The sequence below is a fragment of the Cetorhinus maximus genome, chromosome 23 (assembly GCF_964194155.1).
Source record: "Cetorhinus maximus chromosome 23, sCetMax3.hap1.1, whole genome shotgun sequence".
Classification (NCBI taxonomy): Eukaryota; Metazoa; Chordata; class Chondrichthyes; order Lamniformes; family Cetorhinidae; genus Cetorhinus; species Cetorhinus maximus.
In genome coordinates this window covers 25076203-25094973 of record NC_135901.1, presented here as the reverse complement: position 1 = coordinate 25094973, position 18771 = coordinate 25076203, and the positions used below count along the sequence as shown (strand labels likewise).

The 18771-nt window shown below is 47.5% G+C and overlaps 1 protein-coding gene across 1 annotated transcript; it reads left to right on the top strand.

Annotated features, from left to right (window-relative positions):
- Nucleotides 1–10491: 10491 nt before the first annotated feature.
- On the top strand, nucleotides 10492–11661 carry LOC144697904 (interferon-inducible GTPase 5-like). The gene has a single exon (XM_078569866.1). The coding sequence runs from the start codon at nucleotides 10492–10494 to the stop codon at nucleotides 11659–11661; it is 1170 nt and encodes a 389-aa protein (XP_078425992.1).
- The last annotated feature ends 7110 nt before the right edge of the window (nucleotides 11662–18771 follow it).

Here is an 18771-nt window from a genome sequence, read left to right as displayed (position 1 = left end):
AGCGATGCACAGTGGCAGCAGTGTGCCCCATCTGCAAGATACACTGCAGCAACTCACCAAGTATCCTTCGACAGTACGTCCCAAACCTGCAACCTGTACCGCCTCGAAGGACAAGGGCAGCAGATAAATGGGAACACCACCACCTGGAAGTTCTCCTCCACGTCACATAATGTCCTGAGTTGGAAATATATCACCGTTCCTTCACTGTCGTTGGAACTCCCTCCCTAACAGCACTGTGGGTGTTCAAGAAGGCAACTCACTGCCACCTCAAGGGCAATTAGGAATGGGCAATAAATGAAAGAAAGAAAAAACAATTTTACAACAGGACAAACTATCTTTAAGTTTAAGAAAAAAGTTTTTAATTTCAACCATACCAATTCCTAGCCCTGTGTATATATGTCTAGAGGATTAGGGTATAAAACGTCATACATTGATAGAGAAAACTATAAGATGGCCAGTAATCATTGATCCATCCCAATAATTTCTTAGTTCCACAGGAAGGTAGTTTGCATGGAGCACATCAAAGTTAACAAGTAATTCAGTTGAAGAGAATTAGCTGCTTAATGCCAACTGGAGAAGACAGGGCCTCAGTTTAATGTGTCATCTGACCGCCGACCCCCCGACAGGGCAGCGCGCTCGCCCTCCACGCCGACCCCCCCTCTGCGCCGACCCCCCCCTCCGTGCCGACCGCCCCCTCTGCGCCGACCCCCCGACAGGGCAGCGCGCTCCCCCTCCATGCCGACCCCCTTGACAGGGCAGCGCGCTCCCCCTCCACGCCGAGCCCCCGACAGGGCAGCACGCTCCCCCTCCGCGCCGACCCCCCCGGAAGGGCAGCGCGCTCCCCCTCTGCGCTGACCCCCCGGCAGGGCAGTGCGCACACCCTCCGCACCGACGCCCCCCTCCGCGCCGACCCCCCGACAGGGCAGCGCGCTCCCCCTCCGTGCCGACCCCCCAACAGGGCAGCGCTCCCTCATTACTGACCCTCCGACAGGGCAGCGCTCCCTCATCAGTACTGACCCTCCGACAGGGCAGCGCTTCCTCATTACTGACCCTCCGACAGGGCAGTTCTTCCTCAGTACAGACCCTCAAACAGTGCAGCACTCACCCTCTGACAGTGCAGCACTCCCTCAGTACTGATTCTCTGACAGGGCAGTGCTCCCTCAGTACTGACCCTCTGACAGTGCAGCACTCCCTCAGTATTCTCCCTCCGACAGTGCAACACTCCCTCAGTATTCTCCCTCTGACAGAGCAGCGCTGCCTCAGTACTGACCTTCCCTGTCCCTAACAGTGTAGCACACCTTCAGTACATAGTTCCTTCAGTGCTGACTCTCTAAGAGGCAGCACTCCCTCTGCACTGAACCCCGCTCCAACACTGAGCACTCTCTCAGTACTGACCCTCTGACAATGGAGCGCTCCCTCAATACTGACCCTCCAACAGGGCAGCGCTCCCTCAATACTGAACCACTGACAGTGTGGCACTCCCTCAATACTGACCCTCCAACAGTGGAGCATTTGCTCAGTACTCACCCTCTGACAGTACAGCACTTCCTCAATACTGATCCTCCGACAGGGCAGCGCTTCCTCATTAATGACCCTCCAAGAGTGCAGCACTCACCCTCTGATATGGCAGCACTCACTCAGCACTGACCCTCAGACAGGCCAGCGCTCCTTCAGTATGACAACCCCCCCCACTCCCTCGACCGTGCAGCGCTCCCTTAGTACTGACCCTCCGACAGTGCAGGGCTCCCTTAGTACTGACCCTCCGACAGTGCAGCGCTCCCTCAGTACTGGTTCTCTGACAGTGCAGCGCTCCCTCAGTACTGGTTTGCTGACAGTGCAGCGCTCCCTCAGTACTGGTTTGCTGACAGTGCAGAGCTCCCTCAGTACTGGTTCTCTGACAGTGCAGCGCTACCTCAGTACTGGTTCTCTGACAGTGCAGCGCTCCCTCAGTACTGGTTCTCTGACAGTGCAGCGCTCCCTCAGTACTGGTTCCCTGACAGTGCAGCGCTCCCTCAGTACTGGTTCTCTGACAGTGCAGCGCTCCCTCAGTACCGGTTCTCTGACAGTGCAGCGCTCCTTCAGTACCGGTTCTCTGACAGTGCAGCGCTCCCTCAGTACTGGTTCTCTGACAGTGCAGCGCTCCCTCAGTACTGGTTCTCTGGCAGTGCAGCGCTCGCTCAGTCCTGGTTCTCTGACAGTGCAGCGCTCCCTCAGTACTGGTTCTCTGACAGTGCAGCGCTCCCTCATTACTGGTTCTCTGACAGTGCAGCGCTCTCTCAGTACCGACCCACCAACAGTGCAGCACTCCCTCAGTACCGACCCTCCAACAGTGCAGCACTCTCTCCGTATTGACCCTCCGACAATGCAGCACTCCCTCAGTACTGACCATCCGATAGGGGGGCGCTGCCTCAGTACTGACCCTCCCCGCCCTTAACAGTGCAGCACACCCTCAGTACATCGTTCCTTCAGTGCTGACCCTCTAAGAGGCAGCACTCCCTCTGCACTGAATTCTGCTCCAACACTGCAGCACTCTCTCAGTACTGACCCTCTGACAATGCAGCACTCCCTCAATACTGACCCTCCAACAGGGCAGCGCTCCCTCAATACTGAACCACCTACAGTGTGGCACTCCCTCAATACTGACCCTCCAACAGTGGAGCATTTCCTCAGTACTGGCTCTCTGACAGTGCAGCACTCCGTCAGTATTCTCCCTACGATAGAGCGGCGCTGCCTCAGAACTGACCCTTCCTGTCACTAATAGTGTAGCACACCCTCAGTACATAGTTCCTTCAATGCTGACCCTCTAAGAGGCAGCACTCCCTCTGCACTGAACCCCGCTCCAACACTGCAGCACTCCCTCAGTACTGACCCTCTGACAATGCAGCGCTCCCTCAATACTGACCCTCCGACAGTGGAGCATTTCCTCAGTACTCACCCTCTGACAGTGCAGCGCTCCCTCAGTACTGGTTCTCTGACAGTGCAGCGCTCCCTCAGTACTGGTTCTCTGACAGTGCAGCGCTCCCTCAGTACTGGTTCGCTGACAGTGCAGCGCTCCCTCAGTACTGGTTCCCTGACAGTGCAGCGCTCCCTCAGTACTGGTTCTCTGACAGTGCAGCGCTCCTTCAGTACTGGTTCTCTGACAGTGCAGCGCTCCCTCAGTACTGGTTCTCTGACAGTGCAGCGCTCCCTCAGTACTGCTTCTCTGACAGTGCAGCGCTCCCTCAGTATTGGTTCTCTGACAGTGCAGCGCTCCCTCAGTACTGGTTCTCTGACAGTGCAGCGCTCCCTCAGTACTGGTTCTCTGACAGCGCAGCTCTCTCTCAGTACCGACCCTCCAACAGTGCAGCACTCCCTCAGTACCGACCCTCTAACAGTGCAGCACTGCCTCAGTACCGACCCTCCAACAGTGCAGCACTCTCTCAGTATTGACCCTCCGACAATGCAGCACGCCCTCAGTACTGACCATCCGATAGGGGGGCGCTGCCTCAGTACTGACCCTCCCCGCCCTTAACAGTGCAGCACACCCTCAGTACATCGTTCCTTCAGTGCTGACCCTCTAAGAGGCAGCACTCCCTCTGTACTGACCCCTGCTCCAACACTGCAGCACTCTCTCAGTCCTGACTCTCTGACAATGCAGCGCTCCCTCAATACTGACCCTCCAACAGGGCAGCGCTCCCTCAGTACTGGTTCTCTGACAGTGCAGCGCTCCCTCAGTACTGGTTCTCTGACAGTGCAGCGCTCCCTCAGTACTGGTTCTCTGACAGTGCAGCGCTCCCTCAGTACTGGTTCTCTGACAGTGCAGCGCTCCCTCAGTACTGGGTCTCTGACAGTGCAGCGCTCCCTCAGTACTGGGTCTCTGACAGTGCAGTGCTCCCTCAGTACTGGGTCTCTGACAGTGCAGAACTCCTTCAGTACTGACCCTCTGGCAGTGCAGATCATCGTCAGTACTGACCCTCCAACTGTGCAGCACTCACCCTCTGATAAGGCAGCACTCCCTCAGCACTGATCTTCCAGCAGGCCAACGCTCCCTCAGTATGACCACCCCTCCCCCACTCTCAACAGTGCAGCACTTCCTTAGTACTGGCTCTCTGACAGTGCAGCACTTCCTCAGTACTGGCTCTCTGACAGTGCAGCACTCCCTCAGTACTGGCTCTCTGACAGTGCAGCACTCCCTCAGTACCGACCCTCCAACAGTGCAGCACTCCCTCAGTATTCTCCCTCCGACAGTGCAACACTCCCTCAGTATTCTGCCTCCGACAGAGCAGCGCTGCCTCAGTACTGACCTTCCCTGACCCTAACATTTTAGCACACCTTCAGTACATAGTTCCTTCGGTGCTGACCCTCTAAGAGGCAGCACTCCCTCTGCACTGAACCCCGCTCCAACACTGCAGCACTCTCTCAGTACTGACCCTCTGACAATGGAGCGCTCCCTCAATACTGACCCTCCAACAGGGCAGTGCTCCCTCAATACTGAACCATTGACAGTGTGGCACACCCTCAATACTGACCCTCCAACAGTGGAGCATTTGCTCAGTACTCACCCTCTGACAGTACAGCACTTCCTCAATACTGATCCTCCGACAGGGCAGCGCTTCCTCATTAATGACCCTCCAAGAGTGCAGCACTCACCCTCTGATATGGCCGCACTCACTCAGCACTGACACTCCGACAGGCCAGCTCTCCCTCAGTATGACCACCACCCCCCTCCCTCGACCGTGCAGCGCTCCCTTAGTAATGACCATCCGACAGTGCGGGGCTCCCTTATGACTGACCCTCCGACAGTGCAGTGCCCCCTCAGTACTGGTTCTCTGACAGTGCAGCGCTCCCTCATTACTAGTTCTCTGACAGTGCAGCGCTCCCTCAGTACTGGTTGTCTGACAGTGCAGCGCTCCCTCAGTACTGGTTCTCTGACAGTGCAGCGCTCCCTCAGTACTGGTTGTCTGACAGTGCAGCGCTCCCTCAGTACTGGTTGTCTGACAGTGCAGCACTCCCTCATTACTGGTTCTCTGACAGTGCAGCGCTCCCTCAGAACCGACCCACCAACAGTGCAGCACTGTCTCAGTATCGACCCTCCAACAGTGCAGCACTCTCTCAGTATTGACCCTCCGACAATGCAGCACTCCCTCAGTACTGACCATCCGATAGGGGGGCACTGCCTCAGTACTGACCCTCCCCGCCCTTAACAATGCAGCACACCCTCAGTACATCGTTTCTTCAGTGCTGACCCTCTAAGAGGCAGCACTCCCTCTGTACTGACCCCTGCTCCAACACTGCAGCACTCTCTCAGTACTGACCCTCTGACAATGCAGCGCTCCCTCAATGCTGACCCTCTGACTACGCAGATCATCCTCAGTGCTGATCCTCTGACAGTGCAGTGCTCCATCAGTACTCGCTCTCTGACAGGGCAGCACACCCTCAGTACTGGCACTGGGGAGTGTGAGACTTGATGTTGTGCTCATGTCTTTGGACTGGAACTACGAATCTACAACCTCTTAATTCGGGGGCGAGATTGCTACCCCTTGCACTCTGACTACTACTTAACTGCCGTGTCCCAAGGGGGTTGCCATTTCACTTGACAATTATCATGTCTAAGTGGATGCAACATTTCACAGCTGGTTTCTGAGTCAAGTTAGTCACTTTGGATGCTGCTTTGCTTCCATTAACCAATAATTGGCTCAATGAGCTGGTGGAGATGTTACATAATAAATATTCTGAGAGGCGACAATGAGCCAATGGAAACTGGGCTGCACCTTTTTCAAATTGACATATGTGCTTCAGTTAAGTAGTCAGAAGACATCAATTAGCATTATATAAAAGCTGTGGGAGCATTTGGCAGAGTTGTGTGATTGGATGGTATTCACCCAGGTAAGTGGATGATGGGAGTAGTTCTCATCTGGGTCAGGAATGGGCTTTCAGTTAAAGAGGAGCAGAAAATGTTTGGAACCATTGACAGGTTGGGCACTATCTGTGGGGAGAAAGGAGTAAAAAAAAAAAGTAGAGTTAAAGTTTCAGGTTGATGACCTTTTATCAGAACTGAGTAAAGTTAGAAATGGAATAGATTTTCAGCAAGTGGAGGGGATTGTTTTAAAAATTGAAATGTAAGTCTTTGAAGGAAAAGAGGCTTTATGGTTTGGTGATAAGGGAATTAATTTTTGGATAAGTAAAGATACAAAACGTCTATAGGAGGTGTGAATGGCAGAATTTTTAAGAGTAACTGTTATCTGAAAGCAGAAAAATAAAGTGAAACTGGCAAAGGAAACAAAATGGGGGCAGAGATTAGTCTGAAATTGTTGAACTTTGAAGGCTGCAGGTAGTGTCTGATTTCAGAGATGAAGTGCTGTTCCTTGGGCTTCATTGGAATAGTGGAGCAGGCTGAGGACAGAGGTTGGAGTGAAAGCAAGGTAGAGAATTAAAATGGCTAGTAACAGTTTTTGTGAACTATTGAGGAAAAACCCATTGTTTCCCCCTCATCTCTTGGTCATAGCACTACTATCCGTTTTTAGCATGCTTGTTACTTCTGTGATGAGTGAGGAACCTACAACTCTTGAAGCAACGTTCCCTTTGTGTTTTTTGCAATTTGAATTGCTGGGCAGCTCCTTGTCTGTCCTTCCACTAAACAAATTAGGGAGGCTCTGATTGTTTCAGGTGAGCTCAGACTTGTCCAAAACCATTAAAGTTTCTTTGTGAATGATTCATGGAGTAACATGTCCAAGAGGAAGGAGGCTATCTGTGTTGGTTTATTTGAAAGAGCAACCTTTTTGCCCTGTAATTATGACTGGTAGCGCAGAGCTGATCCTCCTTTTAATATGGCTAATGTTCGTTTGAGCTGTTGGCCTCCAACCTAAACCAGAAAGCTGATTTGAAATTGAGTTAGAAATGGTTTGTGGGAGAGGGAAGGTGACGTTGGGTGTCTGTAATTAATTTCCAGTCCCTTTTTTTAAGCATGATGTAATCTTTCAGTTGAATAATGCTGTCTTGGTGGAGATATATATATGTTGAATCTAAATGTGCTAAGCACTGCAGTGATAGATTAATTAGGCCATTGAGCAGCTTTGCACAATTGATTTGAAATGTTGTTGATTTTCCTGACAAATATTGATGCTCATTAATTTGAGTTACTAGTCTAGAGTTCTGACTGAGTTGTAATGTTACCTTATTTTACAATGAAAAATCTGACTTGTTCTAAATTGGATATTCTAGATTGTTTTTTTTTAGAATCACCCAATCATGTTCCCTAGTACTTAGCTTTTAGATGCTGATTGGGGTCATAAAACATATGAATGTGATTATAATGGGTTTCCACTTGTGGGGGAGTCCAGATCTAGGGATCATCAATATAAGATTGTCACCTAATAAATCCAGTGGGTAATTCAGGAGGAACTTCCTTACCCAGAGAGTGGGGGAGAATGTGGAGTTCGCTCCCACGGAGTGGCTGAGGTGAATAGTGTAGATGTATTTGTCCATCTTCCCCCTTTTAAATACATGAGGGAAATGGGAATAGAGGTATACTGAGCTGGGTGGGAGGAGGCTTGACTGGAGCATCACACTGGTGTGGGCAGGAGGCGTTGTATGAGTTTTCCCTATGTTTCAAAGAAAATATTGATCGATATATTCTCTAGCTTCACAATGGTTCCTGGGATGAAGATCTGTAGCCATAAGGATAGGCTGGGACTCTCCCTTGGAGAAAATAAGGCTGAGAAGAGACTTGATAGAGGTATTCAAGATCCTGAGGGGTATGGACAGGGTAAATAGTAAGAAACTGTTCTCACTCAAGAGAGCATCAAGAACTGGGGAGCACAGATTCAAAATAATTGTGGGGGGTGGGGAAGGAGTAAATGTGATTGGGGGGTGAGAATTTTTTCCTCATGAGGGTGGTTGGAGTCTGGAACGAACTTCCTGAAAGGGTGGTGGAGGCAGGTTCAACCCAACTATTCAAAAGGGAATTGGATTGCTCCCTGAAAAGTGTGCGAGGTTACAGGGATAAGGCAGAGGAGTGGGACTAGGGAGAATGCTCTTTCAGAGAGCCAGTGCAGACACAACGGGCCAAAATTTGTCGTCCTGCACTGTAAAGATACTTTTGGCATTATATCACAGTATTTCTTGGATTGATGTGCAAATCAAAAGGTGAAATTTGAGTGGTCTGTTTAGTTAAATGCTGTCAGAATTGACTTCCCCTGGTCAGTGACCCGGATAGCCTGCTTGATTTCTTTTGAAGAAATGATTTACCCGCACACCAACTTAGAGAACTGCTCATAGAGGGCCCTGTGCCTTTCGGTTGACCTCTCTACATCAGTAGAAATGGGTTTGGTTGACTTCTTACATATGGGACTTGCATCCATTGGATGTAATTAATCCAGTGTTTATTTACACTGCCGTCCACCTGCATGCTAGACCATCAGCGTTGACCATCTGCAGGCCAAACAGTTTCTGCATTTGTACAGCACGGAGGTCGTCCTGCATGTACTGACTCATATCTGATTAATTCCGCTCTTGTGGTGTTCCCTGTAGCCTTAAAGTTCCACAAATAGGAATATTCATTTTAGAATCTGCTGCTGCCATCATTTCACTACCGTTTTAAAAAAAAACTTTCTCGTGTTGCTATGGTTTTTTCAGCAACCCCCGTTTAAAATCTAACTCTGCTGCCATTGAACGGTTTGTGATTTTTTTTTTTGAGAACCTCAATGTCCTCTTAAGCTTCTCCATGCTCAAGAGAGCAATCCCAGCTTTTCCACTTTTTACCTGTACGAGGAAAAGCTGATACCAAGGACTAGGAACACAGATCTTAGATTTTAGCTAAGAGACGGGGTGTTTGGGGCGGGGGAGGGGGTGGAAGAGAAGTGTGAAGAACATTATTTTTTAACACTGCAAGTGTGGTGCCCGTGAGGGGTGGTGGAAGCGTAGGTGATGAATGATTTCAAAAGTGGTGGCATTTTTCCCCCCAAGCCTCAGTTTTGATGTGATCCAATTTTTATTAACCACTCCACAGCAAACTCGAGGGTAGAATCGGAGTAGTTTATTTTACACGTACAAAGCAGGAAGGGGGGTTTGCCACACCACAGCCCCCCCCCCTCCCCACCCACTTTTACATTCATACAAAAGAGGGATAAAGGAAGAAGTACAGGGCAAAGACCACAAAATAAAAATGTTCACGAGTCCAGAATCAAAGGTCCAATGATGTATTCCTTTCAGAGTCGGCAGGTTGAAGATTAATGCTGGATAATTCACTTTTCCAGTGTGCAGAACTTCCATGATGTGATTGGCACATGGAGATAAATTAGTCTTGTAGGCGCTGGCACAGTAAGTTCCTGTAGAAGGGGGCCAGGGCAATTTAAACTTGGGCAGAGTCCTGGCTCTGCTGCCACTTGCTCTATGGAATATGGCAATCTGCTTCGCAGCTCCACAAGGCAGGGTAACTGGTTCTCCCAGCTTGGGTGGTGGGGAATCATGTGATATGACTTCCACTTCTCTACTTTGGTTCTGACTAAGGATTTATATTCCTTAGTCTGGATTCTTGATGGTTAATGTTTCAATCATCAATCATTTCCAAGAGGTTTTGGGGTCCTTTGAACTATCAGACTGGTCATCTCTGTTGGCCAGGCCTTGACCTTAGAAATGTAATTGGTCGTTGTACAATTCCCTTGGATTTGATCTCTGCAGTCACAACAATCATTGGCATCTCTTCAGAGATAACGAAGTGGCAGCTGTTCTGAGTGCCAGGAAGTTCCTTTTGTTTGAGTCAGCCAGCAATGGCTCCAGTCATTTGAAAGCCTTTATCCAAATTTTAAAAAAATATGTAATTTAGCCATTTAAGTTTTATAAAAATACAGTGAGGTCTTGGCTACAGGACAGCAGCATGTGCAGGACTACAGGGGAATGGCACTAGCTGAATTGCTCAGTTGACAGATCGAATGGCCTCCTTGTGACAAATCTTGTTGTATCTAGCAGACTAGCATGCAAGGGATTAAAATCAGGCCTCCATCTATACAAAGTGACCTTTCTGTTTCCTCAAGGCCTGAGAAAAAGGTGACTTCCCTCAGTTGGCCTTGAGTTCAATTATTTTATTCATTCATGGGGTGTGGGTGTCGCTGGCTAGGCCAGCATTTTCAGGGGGCATTTTAGAATTAACTGCCTGTAGGCCAGACCAGGTAAGGGCAGCAGCAGATTTCCTTCCCTCCCGAAAGGGCATTAGTGAACCAGATGGGTTCATGGCCGTCACTAGATTTTTAGTTCCAGATTTTTATTGAATTCTAATTCCACCATCTGCCATGACAGGATTTGAACCTGGGTCCATAGGGCATTGCCCTGGGTCTATGGATTAGTAGTCTATGATGATTCCACTATGCCACCACCTCCAATCCCTCTCTCCTCCCACGTGTTTGTGGGTCTTAGAAATGGAAGGAGGACTCTTGGAGTTCAAAGATGTTTTCATTCTTTGTTCTAAGTTGTACATTAGATTCTAACTATGGTTTATTTTTCTCCCAGTTTACGAGCATGGATTTGGAAATTGCAGGGATTATAGGAAGATTTTCAGATGCCATGAGCCGTGGCGGGATATCTGAAGTGGCATCTTTGGTGAAAGCTGAGAGGAGCAGAGTGGAAAGCGTGACAGTTCATGTGGCGGTCACCGGGACCCCGAGAGTGGGGAAGTCTGCCTTCATTAATTCCGTCATGGGTTTCAAGGATGGCGAAGATGGTGCGGCACCCACTGGCCCCACCCAACAGGTGGCAAAGCCAGCGCCTTACAGCCGGCCGGGAAACCCCAGCTCCGTGTTCTGGGAGCTGCCCAGCATTAGGGGGTGCAACTTCTCGTCCGGCGACTACCTGAAGGCAGTGGAGGTCGACAAATACGTCGGCTTCTTCATCCTGTCATCGACGTGGTTCACGCAGGAGGCTGCAGCCCTTGCCAGCGAGCTCAGGCGGGTTGGCAAGCAGTTCTACCTCATCCGCACCAAGATTGACTTGGACACTCCTGGCTACAAGGAGAAGGAGTTCGTTGAGGACGTCCTGCATGTTTTCACCACCGACAACTTTGCAAACCTGGACATTGAGTATGCAACTGCTCGCTTCTTCTGTGTCTCCTCCCACCATGTTGACAGGTTTGACTTTCTGGAGTGCATCCAGGCTCTGCAGAGAAATTCCTCACCTCCACTCCAGAAACACGCCCTGCTTCTCTCCCTGCACTACCTGGCCAACAAGATGGAGCTGAAGGACTCTATGAGGGAGTTCATTCCAGTGTCAGCAGTCTACAGCTGCGTCATCGACCCTGTCCCGGTCGAACTGCTGCCTTACCAGGCCAATGTCCACTTTCTGTACAACGAGATCCGGCTTTACCGGGTCTTGTTCGAGCTGGACCACCCAGCCTTGAGCAAAAAAGCCAAGCTGATTCGCCGGCCAACCTTTGTCCTCTCGGATGAGATCCAGACCATGATGGCGAGGGCGCTGACGGAGAAGGGTGTCTTGGACGAGCTGCTGAAGTGGATGAAGATAAACGTGCCGGTCTCCCACCACTATGTGAAGTGGATTCCCTTCCTCGAGACCCTGCCTGGAGGGAAGCTGGCTGGGGCTTCCACCATCCGCTTGTTGGATACCATGCTGGAGAAGTTTATGGACGATGCCTACCGGATTCAGAGGAAAATGGAGGCTGTACTGAAGGGTGAATGATTTTTTTGAGGCCCAACAATCTAATGGTGTTTGGTACAAATGAAGGGAGAGGAAACCTCAACTTCAGTATCAAAGGCCAACGTTGGTATCCTCTAGTGGGTGACGTGGCTTAATTCACAATTTTTCTCCATAGTCTGCGATGTAACCTTGTTGCAGAGGCATTCCATGATCTGCCAGTCCAAGATTGTTAAAGCACAATGCCTTTTCTGAAAGTACAAAACATATCCATTTCATCCCAAGACCTTCACCTGTCACAACTACTAAATGAGATTAGCTTGCAGATGAAATTCTACTTGGCAGTCCACATGGGCATGGGCCAAAATTGAAGGGTAGGCACAAGGACTCGTATTTCACTGCAGCTGGTAGCTACCATGCTAGGTGGGTGTGAAATTTCGCCCAAACACATTACTGCAACCCTCCAGCTGTTGTCAATGCAACATATTGACTGACCCTCCATTTGTCTGAATGAGCAACATAACCCAGGTGTGTTTCCTTTTGTAAGTAGTTTAAGCTGTATTGTACATCCAAGTGTTGATGCAATATTTGAGATCATTTCTTCTATCCTTCCCATATTAAAAGCAACAATAGCTCTTGTAGATGTTGTAATAGTAAACACCATCATTAAACAGCCAATGACCGTGTTTGGAAGCCCTAGTGTAGATTGAATTGCTAACTCTCCACTTTTAGAGGTGATGGGCGTGATATTTTTGACTTCAGTCTGAGTCCAGTGTGGTTGGGGATATGATGCAACACTTCAGTTTTTAAAAGTTGAACCTTTTTTTGTTTCAAGCACATCAACACTACTTGAGCCCAATATTTGGGCAAAATGGCTGGCTATTGACAGCACTGCTTTGTTTTCCTCTCCTCCCAACAGGAGGAGATACTAGAAACTTGTCACTGCAGGGGGAGTTGGTGGGTGAAAGACCAGGATTCAAAGGAAATGCTAAGTGTGTGCAAAAGAAATGGAAGTTGTGATTTCTGAGCATTGCAAGTAAACTCACTTTTTTTTTTTGCTGAAAATGTAAACCAAGCTGTTTCTTGTACAGATTACAGCTGAGTGAGTCTCTATTTTATTTCACGAAAGGAATGCTATTGGGAGTGTCAAAATTCGCACAACTTAACATTTCAGTTGATTTCCAATTGAGAACTGAACTCACTGTTTATTTGAGAAACTTCAGAATTTAAATAAAATTAGTGTGTACAGTGACTGTTATCTGACTTTTCAAAGTAGCTTTAGTGAAGGGTTTAACTGCAGTTGACTTAAAAAAAAATATATGTAATAAAAAAAAAGCTTCATTTTGTTAACTGCTGCATGTAACCTGTTCGTCATCCCATTTTTCACTTTCCTGTTCAAGCATTTCCTGTAAATACTGTTTTCATAAATGCAGGTTTGTATGTGGGTCATCAAAGACTTTTGTAATGAAGCTGTCTGTCACCCGTGAGGAATTGATTTATTAAAATGAATAACTTGTTATGCAATTTATCCTGGAGTCAGCAACCTTGGAATTTTTTTTTCTGATAACTGTGTAGTTGTGTTTCTGTAAAACTGGATTAGGTATACACACGTACAGATAACTTCAAAAGCAATTTTTGATTTGCAGCATCGTGAAGCTATTTAGCCCATGTCTGTGCCAACAGGGATTGGACCCTAGCCTTGTGGGTTACAGCATGACATGCAGATTTCCAAGCGCACCTTTTTGGGGAAGTGGTGGCGTAGTGTTATTGTCACCGGGCTGGTATTCCAGAGACCCAGGGTAATGCTCTGGGGACTTGGGTTCAAATCCCAATGGTGAAATTTGAATTCAAATTTAAAAAAAAAAAAAGACCCCACGTCTGACCATATTCCTTGTTGTAAAGTCCTATCTGGTTCACTGACCTTCAGATGCCCTTACCTGGCCCACGTGTGACTCCAGATCCACAGCAATGCGGTTGACTTTTAATGTCTGAACAAGGTCAATTAGGGATGGGCAATAAATGCTGGCCAAGCCAGCGATGTTCACATCCAATAAATGTGTATAAAGTTGCTGCCTGTACCCCATCACATATGAATTTCTAAAAATTCATTCATGGGATGTGGGCTATGCTGGCTGGGCCAGCATTTATTACCCATCCCTAGTTGCCCTTGAAGGTGGTAGTGAGCTGCCTTGAACAGCTGCAGTACGTGTGGTACAGATACACTCATAGTGCTGTTAGGGAGGGAGTTCCAGGAGTTTGACCCAATGACAGTGAAGGAATTGCTGATATATTTCCAACTGAGGATGGTGAGTGACAATGATGGGAACTTCCAGGTGGTGGTGTTCCCATGTGTCTGCTGCCCTTGTCCTTCTAGATGGTGGTGGTTGTGGGTTTGGAAGGTGGTTTGAAGGGGATTTGGTGAATTCCTGCAGTGTCTTGTAGATGGTACACACTGCTGCTCCTTTCAGTGGAGGGAGTGAATGTTTGTGGATGGGGTGCCAATCAAGCGGGGCTGCCTTGTCCTAGATGGTGTCGAGCTGCTTGAGTATTGTGGGGGCTGCACTCATCCAGACAAGTGGAGTATTCCATCACACTCCTGACTTGTGCCTTGCAGATGATGGACAGGCTTTGGAGTCAGGAGATGAGGTACTTGTCACATGGTTCCTGGCCTCTGACCTCTCGTAGCTACAGTATTTATATGGCTAGTTCAGTTTCTATGCCCATATAATCTTTCTGCCAATGACATTAAATTTATCTCCTGGTTGTTGAAGGATGCCAACATTCCCCTTGGTGAGGTCAATCTGTGGGCAATGGTGGGCAGGTAGCAAATGATCCATTCAGAGGAGTGTCTTCACTTGGTGTACCTTTCTGTTTGAAGGCCAAGTGATAGGTTCTGCCTCAGGCACTGCACCATGAAGCTGCCAAGTGACATTGGGGATTGTTGCCACTGGCCATTTGTGGCATAGCATGCCACCCTATAAGAATTAACTCCCAGGTGCAATTTTCGATGGTTAGGGCCTTCGTGTCATGGCTACAAGCATCCTTGAATGATTGCTTTGGTTGTCCACTATTCATTTGGCTCCATGTACCTTGCTACAAGGAAGGGCCTTGGGAGTGTGACCATCTTCCATTGTTTTAACCACAGCCAGTGTTAATTGCTGTGCAAACCAAATCTCAGGGTAACTTGTCTTACAGACTATACCCTTTTCGTATTCTGAAAACAAGGCGATGTACTGGTCTTAGTAAGAAGTCCAGTAACGCTTTTACTTTTACTTATTAAAATGCTAAGTTTTATTAGCAACAATAAAAGGAAACTTACTAACAAGATTAGTTACGCTGTTAACGTTTTTTTAAACATTCCCCAAAAAAAGAAAATTCTACTTGGTCAAACCTACAAGTAAACACCTCCCAGGCAACAGTCCCTTTATAGATGGTTAACTATAAAATCCAGTAATGTTACACAAGGCAAAGTGTTGTAGCTTTAATAAAGGCATAGCACATGACCTCTACCCTCTTATTCTACGTTGGAATCCACTTCAGAATAAAACTGCCTGTTGCAGCCCAGAAATTTTCTGTTTACTGGATGGTCGGTTCAAATGGCATCCTCTTCGGGCCCAGAGCTCCAGCTATCTCTAATCCTAAACGCTTTCCCATTCCATCCCAGTTCCATTGTTCTCATACCTCTTTGAAACTCAAATCCTTCCACATAAAAAGATTTTATATGTTTGTCTTGTCTTTCCTTCTTGGGTCTATAAAATATACTAACCCCACTACTCTACCTATGGAGCTCCTGTGAAATGTAAAGATGTTTTTTGGTATCTCTGACTCCCCTTTGATATTCAAACAAAGTCTCAACTTCTCAAAAATGCAAATTTTAGATCTAACCTAGTTACTTGTACCTCAAGCTTAACACCCCTATCCTTTACATTTTTCAAAACCTCAAGACAACCTGACTCCTATTAATCTCCTGCATGCACATGTGCGCGTGTGCACACATTGCCTCTGTTTGAGTAGCGACACACGTAGGCAGTCCTCTCAAATACAGAGCTCCTGAGGGAAATGGGTACTTCATATCCGCTCTGTGCATGGCCCTCTCCATTACAGATAAAATGCCTAATTTTGTACACCACTCACATTCTGCTCCTTGGTCTCCTCTGTTCCAAAGAAAGCGAAATAGGGAACATTTCCTTCGGGGAAGCCCCTTTGGAAGGGCGAGATTTAAGGTGAGATCGCAGCCAAAAAATTGGGTTCCGTTTTAGATAGGAAGCCTGCGAGTTTGAAGTAGGCCTGAAGGATTCTGACGACTAAACCTCAAATTTTTGCTTATTGGCAAACAAAGAATATCATATCAAGTTGATGAATCCCTCTGGGTAGCGTCTATGCTAGCAGAATGATTTAATATGCTACACCATCAGCACATTTGACATCTTGACTTCCCAATGTCTGGTGTGTTTGGGGGGTGAAAAAATCTAAAATGAGTCCCAAATGTCCAACCACCTCTGTGCAGAATCCTTCAAAAGTATAATTATGCGTAATCATTCCTGCAGTTTATTTTTTAAACTAGAAAGGCCATCCAACACCAGCTTCCTCTTCCCAAGCCAGTATGCCCAGTGGTGAGGCGCAAATCACTCCAAACCCACTCTGGTGCGCAGGATAGGTCTTTCATATGTCTGATACCAGACTCCAGAAGCAACTACTGTACTCAGAACTCAGTGGAGGCAGGAGACACTTCAGTGACGCTTCTTCCCTCTTCCCTCTCGCCCCAAGTAACACCGATTCATAGGAGTCCCTGGCTTGTGACCAATCAAAATGGATGCAGGATGTTCTTTTGGGAAGGTGAAGCCCAGGCATCTGAAAGAGTGCGCAAACCCGCGGAGGAGCCATCTGCCCCAACCTTCAATTGCCAGCCGCTGCTGCATGTGGCACAGTCTGCAGATCGTACGCTGGGCTTCTCAGTCATCTTAGAACCCATCGGACTGGAGTGGAAGCAAATCATCCTGGATCCTGAAGGGCTGCCCAAGTAGGAGATGTTAAATCACTGCACAAATAATCACCTCCTTTCAAAATATTAAACAGGAATTTTATCCAAATAAACATTTTAAAATTTTCCCCTCTAGCATTTTTGAAAAGTAATGAACGCACTGTTGAGGGTTGAACCAGAACATTCAGTGACTCGTCTGTCTCAGTGCCATTATATTTCAGCTACTAAGGAGCCTTTGATATATATTTAGACAGTGAAAATACAGCTGTAAGTGAATGGATATTGAGTCTTAAACCCAAAGTGCTGGAAGAGGTTGAGACCTTTTCAATGGAAACTCCGATGGGGAATTCGGGAGAAACTTAATTTCCCAGCGAGTGGTGAGAATGTGGAAATCGCTACCACAGGGAGGGGTTGAGGTGGATAGCATAGATATATGTAAAGGGAAGTTGGAGAGTCATTAGAGAGAAAGGAACAGAAGGATGTGGTAAGGGAGTGGGAGGAGGCTCATGTGGAGCAGAAATACTGGCATGCAGCAGATGGGCCGAATGGTCTGTTTCTGTGCTGCTGTCGTATAGAAAAGTCGGCCCTTTCAAATAAAAACCCTATGGATAAATTTAATCATGTGAAATGTGTAATTTTTTTAAAGCCTCAATTTGTATGCTAGAAGTTTTAATGAGTTGAAAAAGCAAATATAAATTTATGTAGAAAGTTTTTGGATATATGTAGGAAAAGAGACTTTAACATTTTGTTCAATAGTAGGGTATAAGGCCACAGATGATAGTCAATGAGCCATTACCGCTTAGAAGGGAGGCCATTTGGCCCATCGAGTCCATGCTGGTCCTCTGTAGAGCAATCCAGTCAGTCCCATTCCCTCCACTCTATCCCCGTACCCCTGCAAGTTTATTTCCATCAGGTTTCCACCCAATTTCCTTTTGAAATCATTCATCGTCTCTGCTTCCACCACCCTTGTGGGCAGCGAGTTCATTACCACTCACTGAGTAAAAAAGTTCTTCCTCACATCTCCCCCGCATCCCCTGTGCAAAACCTCAAATCTGTGTCTCCTATACCTCGCTAATGGGAACAGCTTTACTTTGTCTACTTTATCTAAACCTGCCCTAATCTTATTCACCTCTAACAGTGGAGATGTTAACATTTTTTCTCCATAGGAAGTATTGACATGATTGGAACATTAGAACATAAGAAATAGGAACAGGAGTGGACCATTAATCCCCTCGAGCCTGCTCCACCATTCAATAAGATCATGACTGATCCTCTTGTGTTTTGATTTCCACATCCCCATCTAACCCCGGCAACCTTTGATTCCCCTGCCTCACAAGAATCTGTCCACCTCCACCTTAAAAATATTCAATTACCCCGGCTCCACCATCTTCTGAGGCAGAGAATTCGGAAGTCGCACAGCCCTCTGAGAGAAAAAAAATTCTCCTCATCTCTGTCCTAAAAGGGCGACCTCTAATTTTAAAACAGTGCCCCCTAGTTCTGGACTCACCCATAAGAGGAAACATCCTTTCGACATCCACCTTGTCAAGGCCGTTCGGGATCTTGTATACACTTCAATCAAATCACCCTGATTTTTGAAAACAAATCCTGACTGTATACCCAGCATGGCTTGTTGGCTAGCAGCCTGGCCGCAGGGTCAAAGGTTGTGGATTCAAGGCCCAGTCCAGTGACTCGAGCCCACAAGCTGGGCTGACACTCCTGATGCAGTGCTGAGGGAATGCTGCACTGCCGTATGAGGCTTTCAACCGAGGGCCCCCCATCTGCCCTCTCGGGTGGATGTAAAGTATTGCAAGGGTACTATTCCGAAGAAGAGCAGGGGAATTATCCCTACTGTGCCATGAGCATTTATCTCTTGGCCAATGACACTGAAAAAAGCAGTAATCACATTGGTAATCCTACAATGCGACAGTGCTTACACTTCAAAAGTACTTCATTGACTTGTAAAGTGCTTTGGGATGTTATGAAAGGAGCTTTATAAAGGCAACGTATCTACCAAGGTGTTTAGAATAGATAAGAGTTGTGTATTGCTGAGGAGACATGCTGCGAAGATTTTCGTCTTGCACTTAGCAGATTCGTCAAGGTGTTACTTTGGACAATGCACCAAGGGAACTGTTTCCCCCCAAGCTTTTGTTTAATTCAAAAAAAAGGTGCAATGC

What these genes read in the sequence shown, in the direction of transcription:
- LOC144697904 (XM_078569866.1), top strand. Translation starts at nt 10,492, where the DNA reads ATGGATTTGGAAATTGCAGGGATTATAGGAAGATTTTCAGATGCCATG.